General features: G+C 43.2%; 1 protein-coding gene across 1 annotated transcript in view; it reads left to right on the forward strand.

Moving 5' to 3' along the window:
- The window catches only part of LOC126475036 (cholinesterase-like), a 157744-nt gene that overhangs the window by 5346 nt on the left and 131538 nt on the right, over positions 1-20860 (forward strand). The window contains exon 2 of the mRNA XM_050102581.1: positions 17097-17210. Coding sequence (XP_049958538.1) covers positions 17148-17210 — 63 coding nt within the window. The 5' untranslated portion in view covers positions 17097-17147. The remainder of the gene's footprint in view (positions 1-17096; positions 17211-20860) is intronic.

Raw genomic sequence — 20860 nt, forward strand, 5'->3', positions numbered from 1 at the left:
TGACTAGATAAATCATATGTTGGAGCACCGACATTGCTCACTATGGGGCGTAAGGGCACATTATCCTTATGGATCTTTGGAAGATCATATAACGTCGGTGGAAGAGAACTGTGAGGTCTCAATCTTTTCACAACTTCTTGCGGCAGAGAAGAGGAGTTTAGCAACTCTGACGTTTTCCTTTCTACTTTCCGAGTAGGGTCTTTATCAAGCTTCCTCTACGTTGTCTCACTCAGCAAACTATATATCTTCTGATCATACATATCACGTGGCAACAGCACAGTGGCATTCCCCTTATCCGCCGGAAGGACCACCGTCTGAGGATCTTCCCGTAACTTGCGCAGCGCAGCCCTTTCCATTGAAGAAATGTTGCTCTTCTGATATGATAATGAGCGGTGGTGTTCTGAAATGTAACCCTCGGCCACCCATTATAAAACTGCGTGATTTCAAGGCCAAATGTCGCGGTACTGACCTCTATCGCAGAGACATCGAAAGAAGGTATGAAATGTGGGTAATCGAGGCTATGACGACTTTCTCATCGTGTGACACGTCCACGGCGGTATTTTTCAAAACTGTAGTGAAATTTCGTTCCAATTTGACGTTATTAAATCGCTCTACATGTCACACCAACTTCTGAGTTGTGGCTTTGTTTTCACATCTCTCGACACCTTGGTGTTTGAAGCGTCTCCGAGCCCTATGGTGACATTGCAGAGCGACGCCACGCCTTTGCACCATTACAGGGGAACACTGTAGGCACGTTTTAACAAAATTTGCATTTCGAAAAAGTGATCCTTTAATATTGTTGTAAACTGTAGTTACAGTAATCCACACTATAGAGTAAAATAAATTAAAGGCAAGAAACATATCATTCCAGTGAATTTCCCTGTGAAGCTTTAAGCACCAATCAGGTCCCGTTTAATTCAAGTTGTCAGACCAGCACTCACATACAGAACAGGAATGCCAAAAAGTCAAAACAATGTGTGCCACAACAGTTTGCCAAACTTTCTGCATCGCTGAATCTCCCCAGACTGCATTAATGTCTGATACAAATATCGAGAAAAGTGCTAACCAAACCCTCGTCTTCCTATTATGGCCGGGACTAAACGAGTGAACTCAGCACCCTGCAGGCCTCCACAGCCATTTCACTAGCGAGGCCTGTCGAGCCACGTAACCACCTTCGCATTGAACGCAAACAGCTTACAACCAGCATGTCCGCTTCCTCTTGTGACTCCATTTATTTTTGGATTAATGAATTTAAGCGATGTCGGTCATGCACCGAAAACTATGGGCGCTCTGGCCATCCAGTTGAAGTCACGGTAAGGAAAACCATTCACAAAGTCCATGACATGGTGACGGAAGAAAGTTGAATAAAAGTTAGTGAGACTTATGAGCCTTGATACTGCAGGTATCTCAACTGAGTAACTGCATAATATAGTTCGCAGAGGATATGCTGTTTTGCGTTTTTCTTTCCGTTTTGAGACAACAGCCTTCTAACTCGTTTGATGCGGCCCCCCAATGTCTGTCTTCCTCTACAGTTTTGGCCTCTACAGCTCCCTCTAGTACCACGGAAGCCAATCTTAATAGATGTCCTATCATCTTGTGCCTTGTCAGTGTTTCCCACAAATTCCTTTCCTGTCTGAATATGCGCAGATCCTACTCATTCCCTATCTTATCAGTCCATCTAATTTTCAAAAATCGTCTACAGCACCACATATCAAATGCTTCAATTCTCTTCTGTTAGAGTTTCCCAGAAGCCCAAGTTTCACTATCATAGAATGCTGTACTCAAAACGCTCATTTCTTCCTCAAATTAAGGCCTATGTTTGATACCAGTAGACCACTCTTGGCCATGAATGCCCTTTTTCCCAGTCCTAGACTGCTTTTGATGTTCTCCTTGCTCCGTCCTCCATTGGTTATTTTACTGCATAGGTACCAGAATCCCTTAGCTTCATCTACAGCATGACCATCAATCCTGATGTTAAGTTACTCGCTGACCTCATATTTGCTACTTCTCATTACTTTCGTCTTTCTTCGATTTCTCACAACCCATATTCTGTACGCATTAGACTCTTCGTTCCATTCAACACATCCTGTAATTCTTCTTCACTTTCACTGACGAGAGAAATGTCATCACTGAATCGAATAATTGACATTCTTTCACCTCCATTTTTATTCCACTCCTTAACCTTGCTTTTATTTCCATCATTGCTTTTTCTGTACAGATTGAGCAGTTGGAGCGAAAGACTACTTCCATATTTTGCACCGTTTTTAAACCGAGCACTTTGTTCTCATCGTCCACTCTGATTATTTCCTCTTAGCTCTTGTACTAATTGTATATTACCCGATTCTCCCCTCACAGGTTCGAACATCTTACACAATTTTACATAGTCGAACGCTTTTTCTAGGTCGATAAATCATAGGAACGCATTTTGATTTTTCTTTAGTCTTACTTCCATTATCAACCGCAACGTAAGAATTGTATCTCTTGTGCCTTTACCTTTCCTAAAGCCAAACTGATCGTCATGTAACATATCCTCAACTTTCTGTTCCATTCTTCTGTACGTTATTCTTGTAAGCAACTTGGACGCATGAGCTGTTAAGCTGATTGGGCGATAATTCTCGCACTTGACAGCTATTGCTGTGTTGAGAATCATGTGGATGACATTTTTCAGAAAGTCAGAAGGTATGTCGCCAGACTAATACATTCCACATCAACGTAAATAGTCGTTTTGTTGCCACTTCGCCCAGTGATTTTAGAAATTCTGATGGAATGTTGTCCGCCCCTTGTGCCTTATTTGATCTTAGTTCCTCCAAAGCTCTCTTAAATTCTGATTCTAATACTGGATCCCCTATCTCATCTATATCGACGCCTGGTTTTTCTTTTACCATATAAGACAAATCTTTCTCCTAATAGAAGCCTTCAATATTCTCTTTGCACGCATCCGTTCTCTCCTCAGTATTTAACAGTGGAATTCCCGTTGCATTATCAATGTTATCGCCTTTGCTATTAAATTCACCGAAAGTTGTTTTGACTTTCCTATATAGCGACAGTCCTTCTGTTATTCATTTCTTTTTCGATTTCTTCACATTTTTCTCTCTGTAGCTTTAGAGAACTGCAAGCCTATCTCGTCATTCCACAGTACTTCCGTATCTCACTTCTTCGCCCATTCATTCTTCCTGACTAATTTCTTAAAGTTTAACTGTTTTCCATCATTATTAAATTGTGAGCTGAGACGATATCTGCTTCTGTGTAGTCCTTCAGTATCTGATTTCGGATCTATGTCTGACTATGATGTAATCTAACTGAAACCTTCCCGTATCACCTGGTCTTTTCCAAGTACATCTCCGCCTCTTGTGATTCTTGAACAGAGGATTCGCTATTACTAGGCGAAATTCATTTCACAACTCTATTAGTGTTTTTCCTCTCTCATTCCTTGTCCCAAGTCCGTTTTCACGTGCAACATTTGGTTTTGTTCTACTCCTTTCCCTACAACTGCATTCCAGTCCCCCATGCGTACTAGATTTTCATTTCCTTTTGCGTATATGTTACCCTTTCTGTATCCTCCTACAGTTTCTCAATCTTTTAATCTTCAGCTTTTTTTTGACGTCGGCATGTTTAATTGAACTCTCGTTGTCGGTATTGGTTTGTTGTCGATTCTGACAAGAACAACCCTGTCACTTAATTGTTACCAGTAACACACTCTCTGTCCTATCTTCCTCTTCATAACGAATCCTACTCAAGTTATACAATCTTCTGCTGGTGCTGATGTTACCCTATACTCATCGGACCAGGAATCATCGTCTTCTTTGCATTTCACTTCACTGTCTTCCACCATATCTACTGGTTTACTCCCCCCCCCCCCCCCCTTTGGCAGTGTTCTCCACAGATGCGATTACAGGTCACGTGTCCTACGGGTATACGTTATGTGTCTTCAGTGCAGTGGTTTCCTTTGCTTTCTGCATCCTCACACTGATTCTTCCGCTTTTAGGGGCAGTTTCCCACCCTAATGATAAGAGAGTGACCTGAACCTCTGTCCGCTTCTCAGCCCACTTTGACAAGGCCTTTCAGGAGACTTCTTACGCTGGGAATCGTCGGCGGCCAGTGGTGATTATTAATCAAGATTTGAGAGGTCGCGGATTTCGAATCCGGGACCGACAACGTTTTCATTACAATCAAATATGCTACGCGTGTCTACTGAGAATTATCTGTGAAGAAGCTGTGTGTGTCGCAGGTGCCACAATTGTTCGCAGTCAATCAAAAGCGCATCAGGCACAACGTTTCAGCATAATGTACGGCTATGTTTTATCACATCCGCAAGACGTCTTGCAGCGATTTGTGACTATTGATGAAACCTGAATACATAATTACACACCAGAGTCAAAATGGCAGTAAAAACAACGGATAATGGCTGGTGAAAGTGCACTAAAGAAGGCAAAGACCATTTTGTCAGCTGGCAAGGTGATATCCACCGTTTCTTGGGCGTCCTGGGAAATAATGGTCATAGATTACTTGGAAAAATGGACAACTGTAACTGTACCCTATTGTGCTTCATGCTTTTGAAACGTGCGTTGGCTGAAAAAATGGCAAGGTTGACACGAAAAAAAGTGCTCTTTCACCAAGATAATGCACCATCCCACACATCAACGATAACTATGGCGAAAGTGCATGAATTATGCTTTGAATTGGTTCCTCATCCACACCGCTCTCGAGATTTAGCCTCAAAAGACTTCTTCCTGTTCCTTAACTTGAAACATTGGCTAGCTAGGAAGAAATTTCATTCAGATGAGGAAGTGATACTTGTAGTCAACAAGTATTTTGCACATTTCGACACAACCTACTTTTCCGATGAGATGACAGAGCTGTAGGATCTCTGGATCAAGTGCATATCCCTTAAAGGTGACTATGTTGAGAAGTAAGAAGAAAAGTGCAGGAAACAAACATTTTTCTTGCCTTTCTACCAGGCTACCCTCGTAGTGCTGCGCCTCCCTCACATGTGCCAGGTGAGTATTGCTCATAGCTGCAATTCTTCCAGATGACCTTATGTGCGACTTGCTCCACGAGGAGGTCGTTTACAGACCATAAGTCATGTTTAGGCATGGTATATATTTGTCCCAATTCGTCCACATGCGAGAGTAAAAAATAATGAAGGCAGATTAGAGATTCTCGTTAAATCATTCAGTTAAGGATCGCTGCGAATAGTGATGAATGTTCCTCACGTTTGATATCGCTTTCTCGAAACGAAATTTCTTAAACTCTCTGGAGACAGGAGCTTGTGCGTTACCGCTAGGTAACATCTTAGGCGGTCTAAAAATATAAAAACGGTAGCTAGATGCTGAACGGTCAGCCTGACATCACACTGATACAAGACAGAAGACCCAGAATACAGAAAGTGCGTCATTATCGAAAGTACGTGTTTCCCTTTTGGGTACGAGGAAGAGGCCGCAATTAACGGGTAAAAACCTTCCCAATCGAAATCTCCTCACGAGTGAAGGCGACCCCAACGACTGTAGATTTTGGATTCGCCGCTATACAGGCCTCTCACTCACCAACCAGCCTTATAACATTCCTACTCAATGTCGGACTGATGAGGTGCTTCTTAATTTTCATAGCAGTTTTGTAGATGCCCAAGTGCCCCTCAAGTAAGCATTCATGCATCCCCACGAAACGGAAAAGTCATTCGTTTTCTGGGAAGACAAGAATTTCGAATGGCCTTGGTACCTTCACTCTACTGGTAGAAACTAAATTCCCTACCTATAAAATTCCATGACTGCCAAGATTTACAGTGTGTGGCTTAACAGTCAAACATGCGACACACAAATGAAGCGGTACTTGCCTAACCTTCTTGCTTAGCAGACCTTGCCTCTAAATGTTCATGAAAGATCGTACTAAACACCACTAGATTATTTAAATTTTCAATTTAAGTTCCACAACAAAATGCAGTCCAACGAAAGTACAGCGGGTCCTGTGGACAATCCAGATGATACACGACTGAACTCGAATCAATTCCAATCTGTGCAGATCATTATAAAGGGGTTTTAATCCTCAGTAAAGAGAAACCAATGTTAGGGTTGGTTAAGCTCCAGAATCGTAAAATAAGGAAACCGTAGAAACAGGAGATCCAGTATAAGAATCAGAATTTAACACAGCTATCGAGGACTTAAGATCAATTAAGGCAGAAGGGATGGATAAGATTCCATCAGAATTTCTAAAAGCACTGGCGGAAGAGGCAACAAAACGCCTATTGAGATTGGTGAGTAGAATGTATGAGTTTGGCGACATTCCATCTGACTTTCGGAAAAGCATCATCCATACAATTCCGAACACCACAAGAGAAGACAAATGCGAGATTTACCACACAATCAGCTTAACAGCTCATGCATCCAAGTTGCTTACAAGAATAATATACAGAAGAATGCAAAAGAAAATTGAGGATGCGTAGATGAACAGTTTGACTTTAGAAAAGGTAAAGGCACGAGAGAGACAATACTGACATTGTGGTTAATAATGGAAGCAAGACTACAGAAAATCAAGACACGTTGACAGGACTTGTCAACAATGTAAAATGGAGCAAGATATTCGAAATTCTGAGAAAAGTAAAGGAAAGGTACAGAGAGAGATGGGTAATATACATACGTACAACAACCAAGAGGGAATAATAGGAGTGGACGACCAAGAACGAAGTGCTCATATTAAAAAGAGTGTAAGACAAGCATGTAGCCTTTCGCCCCTACTGTTCAATCTGTTCATCGAGGAAGCAATGATGGATATAAAAGAAAGGTTCTGGAGTGGAATTAAAATTCAAGGTGAAAGGATATCAATAACACAATTCGCTAATCACATTGCTATCCTAGGTGAAGTGAAGTGGTCGCTCAGTTCCAGACTGTAGCGCCTAGAACCGCACGGCCACTCCGGCCGGCCTGAGTGAACATCTCCTTTATACCTCTGGCAGTGAAATGGATGTACCGGTACTATTGTTGCTAAGGTAACTTTCAGAGTTTGTAGTATGGTCCAAAATAGCGAGCCAAAATCGTCTCTAAAATGCGTATATTAAGTGCTACGAGCACATGTTCAGTAGAAGAGATGTGTTTCAATCGAAGTTGAACATGTGCTCTTAGCTATTAAGGTATGAATCTTAGAGCCTATGCTCACTTGACGTTTTTCCTTGTTTTGGTTCATACTACCAACTCTCAGTGTTGTCTACCCTACAGTCTTAGAAACAGCAATACCGGTGACATGTGGAAAAATCGGGTCTACTGCCGGATGTTTGTGTCGCTCTGGAACAATATTTCCGCCACGTACCTCGTTGCCTTCTTCAGGTGCTACCTGGGACTGCCGTGTTGGAGGATCTTGTCCAGTATTTATGCCTAGAGGGCGCTAGGTGCTCTCTTTGCCGTCCGCGCCCAACTGGCGCTGCTTGTAAGGTGTTGTTTCTTCCCCGGTGTTCCCTCAGACGTCCGCGCCCGACTTGGGCGCCATCTGTGGCAGCTCTCTGAGGCCTGTCCTGTGTCGGGCGTTCCGTTCGCGGTCCGTGCCCGCCAGGTGCTGCTCCTGATGTTTTTACCCCTCCCTGGTGCTCCCACGGACGTCCGCGCCCGGCTCGTCTACCATCTGCAGTCGTGGCAGTTGTCTGGGGCCGGACCCGCATGTGGCGTTCCGTTCGTTGTCCGCGCCCGCTTGGCGCTGCTCCCAAGGTGTTGGCACTTCCCTGGTGCTCCGACGGACGTCCGCGCACGCCTAGTCCACCATCTGCAGTTGTGGCAGCTGTTTGAAGCCCGTCTTGGGTCGGGGGCTCTGTTCGCGGTCCGCGCCCGCCTGGCGCTGCTTGTAAGGTGTTGTTTCTTCCCCGGTGCTCCCTCAGACGTCTGCGCCCGACTTGATCTCCATCTGTGGCAGCTCTCTGAGGCCTGTCCTTTGTTGGGCGCTCCATTGGCGGTCCGCACCCGCCTGGCGCTGATCCTGCGGTGTTGGCACTTCCCTGGTGCTCCGACGGTCGTCCACGCTCGGCTCGTCCATCATCCGTGGTCGTTGCGGCTGTCAGAGGCCCGTCCTGCATCGGGAGTTGCGTTTGCAGTCCGCACCCGCCTGGCGCTACTGCTGCAGTGTTACTACTTCTTGAGGAGTTTGTTGGTTCATTTCGTTGAGCCCTAATAAGCTCCAGAGCCAGTCTGCACGCCGAGCTGGGCTGGTAACCGCCATCCCGGTTTATTAGGTTGTCAGTGACCTTGATCTCGATGGCCTCCTTTATGACACTGTCCCAAAATCTTGGCGTCTGTGTCACAATTTTGGTGTTGTTGTAGTCCATTGAGTGGCCGAGCTCCAGACGGTGCTCCACTATGACTGATTTTGTTCCCTGTCCGAGTCTGGGGTGCCTCTGGTGTTCTTTGCACCTGATGTCTACTGTCCTGGTGGTCTGGTCAATGTATGACTTACCACACAGGCACAGGTTGTTGTAAATGCCTGGGTTACGTAGCCCCAGGTCGTCCTTCACACTCCCTAGCATGGTCCCCATTTTGGAGGGTGGACAGAAGATACTCTTTATATCATATTTTGAAAGAATTCTGCTGATATTTGCAGAAATAGGTCCAGCATATGGCAGATATACCACCTTCTTCGATTCCTCTGGCTGCTCTTGTGTACCCAATGGTTGACTGTTAGTATAAAGTGCCCTTTGGATGTCTGTGGAGGAGTATCCATTTCTGCTGAACACCAGCTGTATATGTTCTATCTCTGTGGCCAGACTTTCCTTATCTGACAGAGTTCGAGCCCTGTGAACTAAGGTTTTCAAGACTCCATTCTTCTGTGCCGGGTGGTGGCAGCTACTGGCTTGAAGATGTAAGTCAGTGTGGGTGGGCTTACGATACACACTGTGCCCCAAAGTGCCATCTGCCTTCCTCTTGACCAGGACATCCAAGAATGGGAGTTGTCCATCCTTCTCTAGCTCCATAGTAAATTTTATACTTGGGTGGCCCGAATTTAGATGTTCTAAAAAGTCATCTAGCTTCTCCCTACCATGGGGCCAAATGACAACAATGTCATCGACATACCTAAGAAAGCACTTGGGTTGGTAAGTGGCTGATGCAAGCACCTCCTCTTCGTACCTTTCCATGAAAAGGTCGGCTTCCACTGGTGATAAAGGGCTGCCCATTGCCACTCCTTCCGTTTGCTCATAAAATTGACCCCCCTAAAGAAAATACGTTGAGGTCAGTACATGCTTGAACAGGTCGAGCAGGGCACCATCGAACTTCTCTCCAATGATATTGAGTGAATCAGTGAGTGGCACTCATGTGAAGAGCGACACCACGTCGAAACTGACCATGATGTCGGAGTCCACGATGTGTAGCTGCCTTAGCCGTTGTAGGAAGTCCTCCGAGTTCCGTATGGGGTGTGCACATTTGCCCACATATGGTGCCAATATCATCTTCAGGTATTGTGCAGTGAGGTATGTCGCTGCACCGATGTTACTGACAATAGGTCGAAGAGGGACCCCCTCCTTGTGGACCTTGGGGAGTCCATAGAGTCCGGGTGGTACACATGCTTTGGGATGAAGCTTCTTGGTGACCTGTTCAGGTAGACCTGTCTCCTTCAGCAACTTCTGGGTGTTCTTGTCCACCTTGTCTAGTGGTTTGCAAGCAGTGTCTTCCAGAAGTCATAGCGGAGCACTGTCTGGAGCTCGGCCACTCAGTGGGCTTCAACAACACCAAAATTGTGACACAGACGCCAAGATTTTGAGACAGTGCCATAAAGGAGGCCATCGAGATCAAGGTCACTGACAACCTAATAAACTGAGACGGCGGTTACCAGCTCAGCTCGGTGTACAGCCCGGCTCTGGAGCTTATTAGGGCTCAACGAAATGAACCAACAAACTCCTCAAGAAGTAGTAACACTGCAGCAGTAGCGCCAGGCGGGTGCGGACTGCAAACGCAACTCCCGACGCAGGACGGGCCTCTGACAGCCGCAACGACCACGGATGATGGACGAGCCGAGCGTGGACGACCGTCGGAGCACCAGGGAAGTGCCAACACCGCAGGATCAGCGCCAGGCGGGTGCGGACCGCCAATGGAGCGCCCAACAAAGGACAGGCCTCAGAGAGCTGCCACAGATGGAGATCAAGTCGGGCGCATACGTCTGAGGGAGCACCGGGGAAGAAACAACAACTTACAAGCAGCGCCAGGCGGGCGCGGACTGCGAACAGGGCCCCCGACCCAAGACGGGCCTCAGACAGCTGCCACAACTGCAGATGGTGGACTAGGCAGGCGCGGACGTCCGTCGGAGCACCAGGGAAGTGCCAACACCTTGGGAGCAGCGCCAAGCGGGCGCGGACAACGAATGGAACGCCACATGCGGGTCCGGCCCCAGACAACTGCCACGACCGCAGATGGTAGACGAGCCTGGCGCGGACGTCCGTGGGAGCACCAGGGAGGGGTAAAAACATCAGGAGCAGCACCTGGCGGGCGCGGACCGCGAACGGAACGCCCGACACAGGACAGGCCTCAGAGAGCTGCCACAGATGGCGCCCAAGTCGGGCGCGGACGTCTGAGGGAACACCGGGGAAGAGACAACACATTACAAGCAGCGCCAGGCGGGCGCGGACGGCAAAGAGAGCACCCAGCGCCCTCTGGGCGTAAATACTGGACAAGATCCTCCAACACGGCAGTCTCAGGTAGCACCTGAAGAAAGCAACGAGTTACGTGGCGGAAATATTGTGCCAGAGCGACACAAACATCCGGCAGTAGACCCGATTTTTCCACATGTCAACATCTCGCCGGGAAAGCCTGAAGAGTTACAACAATACCGGTGCTCTGTAAGAGGTATCAAATTGATTTTCGCTGATAACTTCGAACTCGATCGTTTCTGGACCTGTGGACATTACATCTAACGGATACAGTTACAGTTCTCCATCTTCTCTGTAAGTATTTAACATCTTCTTGGAGTCGCCCTGTTCATTCTCTTCACAGCTCACTTTTCCTTTTCCTTGCGTAGTACAGCCTACTCACCAGAGCTCTTCATATTCGTAGAGGTATATCTTCTATTCTCCCAAGCTTTCTTTAATTTTCTTATAGGTGACGTCTATCTCTCTGCTGGTATTGCTTCCCTTTACAGCTTTGTATGTCTCACATTGCCATTCCTGCTTTAACATTATTCAGTTCCTGTCAATTTTATTTTTCAGTCATTTATATTCCTTTCTGTATCTTTCAGTTCCTGTTATTTTATATTTTCGTATTATTCTATTTCGCCTACTAAAATTAAAATATTTTCTGTTGTCCAGTGATTTCTATTGGATTTTGTCCGTTTGTGTATTTGATGTTCTGCTGCCTCCACTATTTCATCTCTCTACTCTACCCGCCCGTCTTGTCCCGTATTCCCTTCCCCTCTGTCAGTTTGAAAATCTCCACAGTCAATCATTTTTATTTTCAATTTATCCACCTCACCCATTTTTCTGCAATTTCTTCAGTCTTAATTTGCTAACCATTGTAAGTAAATTATAGTGAAAACAGGCAAATGCTTTTCGATATGATTCGAAGTTTAAAATATATTTTCAAAATCTATGTCTTATCATCATGTATTTTCTTTGAAGCCTTGGTCTCCACGTCTCTTCCACCTACACTTCCACCTTCTTTCATAATCCTTAAGCCAAGGATTGAACTATGTTGCGAGCAAGACTCTAACATGCTGTTTAACCGTCTATTCCTCTTCCCCAGTCCACGTTCTCCTATACTTCTTCCATCTCTCCTTTCTCCTAACATCGAATTCCAAGCCACAGTTACAAGTGCGTTTACGTCTTGTTCTACAATGTGAGTAATTTCATCTCAATATACATTCTTTAGCCCAACAATGGCGGGGATAGCGGTGTGCTCCATGCTGCATCCAATGAAGTCTTGGTCAGAGCATGATGTCATTGACAGAGGGTGTCATCACTGGCAGAGGATCACATGTTGGATGATCGTTCCTGAAGGACCTGTCTAGTGCCAGATTGCGGAACTTTATATTTTCTCTTAAATTCTGCCCAGCTGGTTGGGGAGTGGCTTCGTATCTACCTTGACTCCGACAATACACTGATGTGCAAAAATTAAAGAAAAATTAAAGAAGTATCATAGACCAATGGAACGTGTACCATACATACAAAGAGCTGCAGCAGTGTGGTACAGAAGGTAACTAAAAGAAATATGTAATAAGAAGGACAGTAGGGACACTTCTATTCGAAGACAGAAATTACCTTAAATAAACTGAGCCTCTAGCAGTATTTATTAAAGAATGAATCCCAAAACTCAACAAAATTAAATTAAAAGAAAGATATAATGGCCTCTTGGCAATGCACGCAGTCCTTAACTAGGTGTTTGATCACTACGGACGAGAATCCATGCTCTGTAATGTGCTCCCATAGTGGCCACAAGTTTGATGTGGAGTTCTTGTGGTAGGGCGATTCATCCCTCCACTAGCACTTTTGACATGTGTTGTGTGGTGGTTGGTGCATCTGCACGTGCTGCAATACTGTACATGCCCCAATGCATCCCACACTGCTCAATGGAATTTGAGTCGCGAGAACAGGCAGACCAATCCATTCGCCGCATATATCGTCCCATTCCAAGACCCATTCTACCTGCACAGTTCGATGCTGTAGCACACTGCGTATGTAGTTATGAAGTCAGAGCCAGATGTACCCTGAAACGACGTATGTAGGGAATGTGTACAGTGTTGCAATAACATTGACCAGTCAGTGTACCATGTTTAAAAATTTGGAGGTCAGCTTTGCAACATTATGTCTCCCCACACTATAACACTTGTATCACCAAAACAATCATTTTCGACAACATTCCTGGGTATAGGTGTTCCCTCATCTCACCATACGACGGTCGATGTAATTGTGACACTGTAACACCTCCCTATGCGTATCTTTTCAGGCGTGCATTCGGCCCTGACATGATCTTAGTGGATCAAAATGTGTGGCAGCTTCCAACTGTGCAAGTGGAGAAAATCTTGAAACTTTAGAACATTCGGTGAATGGTCTAATCTGACTGTCCCCCCGACTTAAAAACCTATTGAGCACGAATGCGATGGCATAATGCAGCACATCCACATTCAGCAAAGACCATCCAGCGGCTGTCAAACGTGCTGGTGGAGGAATGGAACGCTCTGTGACAAGAACTCCTTACAAACTTGTGACCAGCACGGCAGCACGTTAAAGAGCGAGCATTGCCGTCAGTGGTGATCAGACATCCAAGTCCCACCTTCTTTTAACGTGCAGGGAACCCTCATAAATCGCGTTGACTTCAGTGTATAACTGGCAAATGGTACGGTGGGCGATGCGCAGTGAGCGATTTTAGTCCAAAAAGGTGGGAGAGTTCATTCCGTTGTTAAGAAGGGGAGGCCAACAAGAATTTGCCTCCTTTCGGACGGTCGGCGATGACGAAACAGTTGCGTACGCCCTGCAATCTTTCTCGAATGATTTTACAGAAACTATTCGGTAAAAATTTTCTTTTTTCTTTAATTGTAGCTTTATATGTCAGGTTCATTATGATGTGCCCATATTTCGTTAATGGTCATAGTTATTGGGATATTTACGTGTCAGTAGGACATTTCGCGAAATTGGAAAATGTTTCCAATGTAAAACGGGTCGCTATGACTTTCTGTCTGGTGAATATTACATAACATGATGCTGCATATGAAATTTAGCTCTCATATTGAATTTTTCTTTAGACTTGGTTGGAGGTCTCCATCCGTCACCAATGTCGACGAAATTGTTCTGACGTAGTGCACTCATTTGGGATCGCGCCCCGCCAGCGACAAAGCCAAGGTGAATTACGCACAACATTCCTCATGTTTCATAAACGTAGAGATATCGATATGAGATTTTGTCAAATGACAGCACATAAAGAGGGGAGTGTTTCGCTGCATGGTTACTACGCAAAACTTCATTAGTTACTGTGTTATTCCACAAACTACAGACTTTTCCCATGAAAGAGTGAAAATTTTAAAGGTCATTTACAGCTGCTGAATTATTTTGTACCGAGGGTGTCCTTTTTCATAAAATGCTGACTTTACTTTTCCTCAGTTCGTCACTTAATAAACCACAGTTTCAGGTTTCTCTCGCAATTGCGTCTGCACAACACGTTAGTGAGGTGATACTGTGTAAAGTTCGCTGAGTTTTGGCAAAAGAAGCAAATTTTAACATGGCAACGGGAGACATGTGTAGGTTTTAGTCGTGGCTGTTCTCTGAAGAAAGGAAAAGTGTAAGTGAGATGGGTTACCCTATATGTTTTTAATAAAGACGTGTACTTATCAAAAATATACTGAATTTAACATGCAATGATATTTGCTAGAATTAAGTTAATTTATTTTGGAAAAGTAGCTGTTTAGAGAATGTGGTTTCATTCCAAAATCTCAAGGTGCTTACTCTGATGAAAATAATTTGAATGACACATTCTGAAAACTGGAATTCACTCAACCATTTTTAGAATAATGGACCACTGGTTAGCAGTTCTGTGTGGGATGATTCCCGTGACCGTACATCAGAAAAGAAGTTACCAAGGATATATATTCGATATTAGAATTCTTTAGTTACTAGAAGAGCCATCTGAATGGCACACGCCCTGGAAATTAACTCCTTTATTCATACTTTGTAGTACACTCGGAAGAAACAAAACAGTGAAGAAATGGCTTTTCGATGGTCTAAGACGGATCTGCGACGCACGTTCGAAACAGCGAATACACCGATACAGACCGAAAGATTAGTTTTGAAGAGAAGACCTTGACCGCACCAAGTAAATTCTCCGCGATGTATGTCCTTCCGAAATACTAGTACAGCAAGGAATGCAAGAGCGTATCTGTGACCATTCGAATGGAAAAGGAAAGTTTTACGAAAATTAAAGCACTCAAGGCATTTCGGGAGTCATAATTAGTCGGCAAGAGCAGTCACGAAGAAAAGTATGTACCGACTTTGGCTTCTGCCATTATTAATCTTCCACAAAATTTCGAAACAAAGCACACTCAACTGTCAACAGCGATTCTAAAGCGTGATCGTGTTTGCCCTGGCCAACTCATGGGCTGCCCACAGTTTGCAACGTTCTCTCGTCAATTAATTTTACAGTAATCATTATCATCCAAGAGACCGACACTCCTTCTACATACATCGGGTAAACTTCCGTGACCCGTGTTAAGAACTAAGCGGCCAATTTTCACTGTTACCGACAGTTGCACATTTATCGTTTTATGACATGTTTCAATTACTCGGGGTCATCTTCAGATCAATAGTTGCACCAGCAGGCCGTCTTGTCTTTCCGGAACATTATTCCAGAGCAGTCTGAATATGCAAGACGGGCTGACGACGATACTACTTAGATATGAAGATGGTCCACAGTGATCGAAACGTGTCATAAAATAAAAAATGTGCTACTGAGATTGAACAATAAATAAAAATTCTTTCAGTTGTTGTTGTTATCAGCTTTGTTGATCGAGTGACTGATATAGTGATTTTGGGTTAATTTATTTGCAGGAGCATAAGGCCTATATGGTCCAATAGTGTGGTCTATACAAACAGGGCCTGACGGCTGTAGCAGACATGTGACCCACCTGGCTGTTCTATGACCTCTTCATGCTTCAAGGTCTTCAAGTTGTCACCGATCCTCTGCCCCGAAGATCATTAACCATCTTCCGTGCCTTGATGGAATGGCCCTGTCAGCATGCTCTCCTACTTTCATTCATTCATCTAAGAAGTAACAATGCTGGAAGATCGAATCGAGACTCGAAAAGTTTCAACACATGGATGTGCATCCTTATTAGTACTACAGTTGCTACAGTAAGTTACAAGGTTCCCCAGTGGTCAAGACTTTCGAAAAAGAGAACTGATGGCCGAGGGTAACACTTGGAAGGAAACCTTAAGTGTTATTGCTGATCTTCTACTCTGTCAAAGTAGAAAGTAAAAGAGTTACTGATTCGAAAGTTGACTTAAGTTTATTTTCTATTATTAATGACCTTGTGCAATACGTATTTCTCACTGGGCACTAGACGATTACTCAATTCTCGAAGATTTTGCAGGTAATGTCATCTTAGTGTCGAAAGATGACTCAAGCGGCGTCGGTCGAAATCCTTATCTATAGATTTCTACATGATCTATATACTAGAATATTCTTAGAGCTTTTGTTTGACTTATAACCGATAGGAAATTCTCTGACATTAATACGGAAACAAAACCACACGTCGCTTTCGACTTATGCCTTTGTGTAGTGGCTGGACACCTGTCAAGGCCACGATATCATTGGAAGCTATCGTAGAAATCACTCGCGACCGTTTTCTGTTAGGAGAGCCACAGTCGTCACGTTTGTCACACCATGACAGCGCGTGTATTATCAGCTTACAGTCTGCTCATCCTTCAGAGCTGTTTACTGTCCCCCTCCCCCTCTGCCCCCCCTCCCCCCGTTTTCTAAACTTCGTTGCACACATTTGCAAGAATTAAAGCCTTTTAACTAATTCTGACAACGATTTTCAGTGAATTTAAGAAAGGTTTTACTGCGACTGTTTCAGACATTTTAGAGGCGACACATCTGTCATTAATTGTGCCCCCTCCTTTACAAATACACGTTGTCGGCTGTCAGCTGCTCTTTTCACGGCTCCTGACTTGCTCTGTACGTTTCCTCAGTAGATTTTGTCGTTTATTGCTATTAGTTTGATTCTCCCAAACCTTCTTTGTATTTTCACTAAAAATTTGCTTTCAAATATAAATTTTCCTGCTCGTCTCTTTGACGAAATACCAGACTCCTCGAAAAGTGGACATCCGACCGACGCCACAACAAAGATGCCAAATCTGCTGCCACCTTTTGCAACCATCCGTTATCAACATAAAGTTCAGAAAACTTTCGTTATATCCTGAAACATGGTGCATGATCATTACTAGAAATTTCACATGTGAGAAATCTGAGACGTACACTGCACTGTAATCCAACAGGAGAAGGTATTCTCAGCGAAGAAGTTTTATAATTACGGAACGTTTCATAACTTCTGCCGGTAATGGTGATAACAGCAGCTTCACCAGAATACATCGCTGCTGTATATAAAGTGTCGGAATATCACAAAACTTATCTCAGTAAAACTCTTGTGATTTGCAGGACGCTGGGGCTCTCTCCGCAGCAGTGAAACAAGATAACAACGCACCAGCCATGCAGCTTAATCTCTCAATCACCGCCACGCTAGCAATCGTCGCATTCGTGACGCTCTGCGAGGTAAACATTGATGACGGTATATTCAGCGCAATCTCTCAGACCTGTTCCTATTGCACTGCAGTAGCGTTTCAGACATCATCCGCAAGAGACTCTTAAAAATTCCTTGACTCTGCATGTTGTATAGAAACTTCCTTAAGTATCAAAACTACGTCGTGGAAATAGACAAATCTACATCTACATCTATACTCCGCAAGCCTATGGTGTATGGTGGTGAGTACTTTGTGTTCAAATGTCATTTGCCCATTGTCTTGTTCCAGTTGTGAATGCTTCGCGGAAAAAACAATTGCTGAGATGCTTCTATGAGCATCCCAATCCCTCTAACTTTTTCTTCACGTTCTTTTCCCAGGATATGCGTAGGAGTACGCAGTATATTGGTTAGCTCTTCTACAAACGTACTCTCTCAGAAACATAAGCGTAGATTATATTGTGATGCAGAATCCTTGTGTTGCAGCGTCTGTCACTGGAGCTTATTGGCCATCTCCGTGGCGTTTTCACGCTTACTAAATGAACCTTAAACGAAACGTGCTGTTCATCTGCCGTCTTCTCTATTTCCTCTATTAATCGTGTCTAGTACGGATCCCAGACTGACGAGCAATGTTCAAGTATTGATAGAATGAGTGTCATGTAAGGTACTTCCTTTGTTGATGGGGTACACTTTCTGAGAACTTTCCCGATTAATTTTATATGGTCGTTGCACTTCAGATCTCTCAGTCGCACGTTCACAGACATTTTATGCAAGGAACAAATGGTTCAAATGGCTCTGAACACTATGCGACTTAACTTCTGAGGTCATCAGTCGCCTAGAATTTAGAACTAATTAAACCTAACTAACCTAAGGACATCACACACATCCATGCCCGAGGCAGGATTCGAACCTGCGACCGCAGCGGTCACGCGGTTCCAGACTGAAGCGCCTTTAACCGCACGGCCACACCGGCCGGCTGCAAGGAACAGTTTCCTGTGATTGTACCTACCTTCAGGTCACACAGTAAAGGGTCCTTCTGTCCATGTGTTAGCAATGCTTTACATTTGTGTATGTTGAGGGTTAGTTGCAAATAGACAGAAGGCCCCTCTACTATATGAATACACAAATGCAGAACAATTACTTCGAGTAAATATCTAGGTAAACCTGCCGTAATCTCTCTTAGATACTGAACAATCCAAAAATAGTATAGACCAATCAGTGTGCTTTAATATGGGACACACTCCGGTGTCGAATGAAAGATTCATTCTGAGTACCAACAGATTCGAGTATGGCATTAGAAAATGTTCGGATTACACATTTGGTAAGAGCATCTTACGTTTTAGGCAAGCCGCACGTAACACACCTTCATTGGCCCGGTTTTTCCACTACATGACCAGAGAGAATATGTGAAGGTTATTCAGTCTTTCTGTAGTTCTCTATAACAACGCTACGTAGTGTAGTGGTAACTAACATCACATTTAGTATTACAGCTTTCTCAGAAGCGCAAAAATGTCAGCCACTGATCGTTCCCTACAGTCTTTTTACTTCTTCTTCAAGTATTAATAAGTGTCGTTTATCAGAAAGTAGACTCTCAGCGCAACATATACAGGCAAGTGGATTTGTGGTTTTTGTCAATGGATTGTTTCTCTTATTTCATTAAATTTATATTTGAAAGAGATACTGTTTTCCTCGTCTTTACTAAACATCGTTTTTCATTAGTACTATCACTAATTTATCTGCTATACTCTACTCTACTCAGATCGCACAAATAGTACAGTAGAAATACTTAATACACCCTTTAGCAGCATGTAATGGCAAAGATACTCTTTTTCATAGTTACCATCGAATGGGTCAAGCATTTCATATTCTACTTTTCAAAATAGTGGCATCTGTGGTTGCTTAGACCCTCTGGAGAAATTTCTTCTTCTTATTCCACATGGCTTGGCTGTACTTGCTCTGAAGCAAATGTAATTCCATGACTCATATCATTCTTGCTGTTACCCACATTAAAATATTCCAGACTGGTGCATTTTCTGGAGATAAAAACGATTTTATTTAACTGGAGCATTTACTCACTTAATTTAAACAATCCACATCTGTGTATGGCTAGTCATATTTAAGTTTTGTTGGTATCCCATTAGCGAAATTTAAGTAATGTTGTGTTATGTCGATAAATCTTGTAGTTCTTCATACACGAAGAGATTTAGATTTTAAACATTTAATATTACACAGCCACCTGCATGCAAATGACTGTTTGGTACACTGCCCTAGGTTTCGACTCCTCTAGAGATGTCTCCCTTAGAATGAAATTTTAAGAGACCCTACAAAATAATATGGAGAAAAATATGTTTGACAAAATTATTAACCAAGATACACAATTGTCATGGCATTCAAAGGTTACTTATGTAGAGTTACACTGCGAGACAGCAATGGTCTACATTTAGAACAGATACGCTCAAATCAAAAATTAAAATTAAACACTTTCAACCTTTTGGCACGTATGCCTTGTTAGGGGCAACATCAGACTGATCGGCCTAGTGGCTTACATTGCTGTCAAGAAAATGATACAAGCTGCGCCCCCTATTGGACGCACACAGTGGCATATATGCCTACTTGAGCCATTATGACAGAAACATCTGAGCTAAACAACAATTGACAGGAAAACCAAATTCAAAGGAAAAGAGCTTAGTGCACTTTTGAAATTACAAAAACCTAGGGGAAATAAAGTACAACTCAGCCATCTATGAGGCTATACAGGAAATATCATTATGTAAACCACAGGATATTGTAGAATATTCATAAAAAAGCTACAGTTGTTGAGAGACAGCCATGTTAAAAATTGTATGTAATATTTCTTCACATAGAGTTAGAATCATTTGGAATATTAGAAATAGCTTATATTGCATAAAGAAACAGACCAACAGGATTTATAGTGTGAGAATACCAAATACTGATACATCAATCACTTGATAAACTTTCACATGACATATATTGCATCTCTATATATCATATACCTTTTTTCTTCTTTTTTGTAACTGGAGGTGTAACAGATATCACATTGCTTAATTGTTCCATTTCACATGATGCCTATTAAGTTGTCTTTAGTTTCTATATGTATTACCTCTATGAGCAATACTTGCAATTTTAGGAGATAATTATGAGATATGCACTATATTAAAAAAAAAAACAGCACATGATTAAAATCCCAATTCACAACTATATGTGATGGAAGAAAGTTAATATTTTCTGCTCATCAACATACAGGATTAGCAGGTATACTTGAATGATATTCAGACTACTAAAGTATTTGGTCAAGAAACACATTGTTGATATTATTATATTCATTGTTATGAGATGACAAGAATGGCTACAAAATGGGTACTAATAATTAGAGCTGTTATTAGAAGCTCAGCACAATGACCATAAAATTGCTGTGCAGTAGAATACTGCTGTCCACATCTGCCACAATTTTTACGTCACAACATAGGAGTTTAGTACTGTTGTACTACAATTTTAATGGCACATTATGACAACATGATCAGTTATGTCATTAGAAGGTAGTAATTCACCATTAACAGAGCTAATATAGTTCTTTCTCAAAATAGTTGTATTATTTTTAGTTACAATGTTTGCAGGTAATGTCCCAGTCACAAACTAGACACCATTTACTAAATATACTTCATGG

This window comes from Schistocerca serialis, chromosome 4 (assembly GCF_023864345.2).
Source record: "Schistocerca serialis cubense isolate TAMUIC-IGC-003099 chromosome 4, iqSchSeri2.2, whole genome shotgun sequence".
In the NCBI taxonomy this organism is placed as follows: Eukaryota; Metazoa; Arthropoda; class Insecta; order Orthoptera; family Acrididae; genus Schistocerca; species Schistocerca serialis.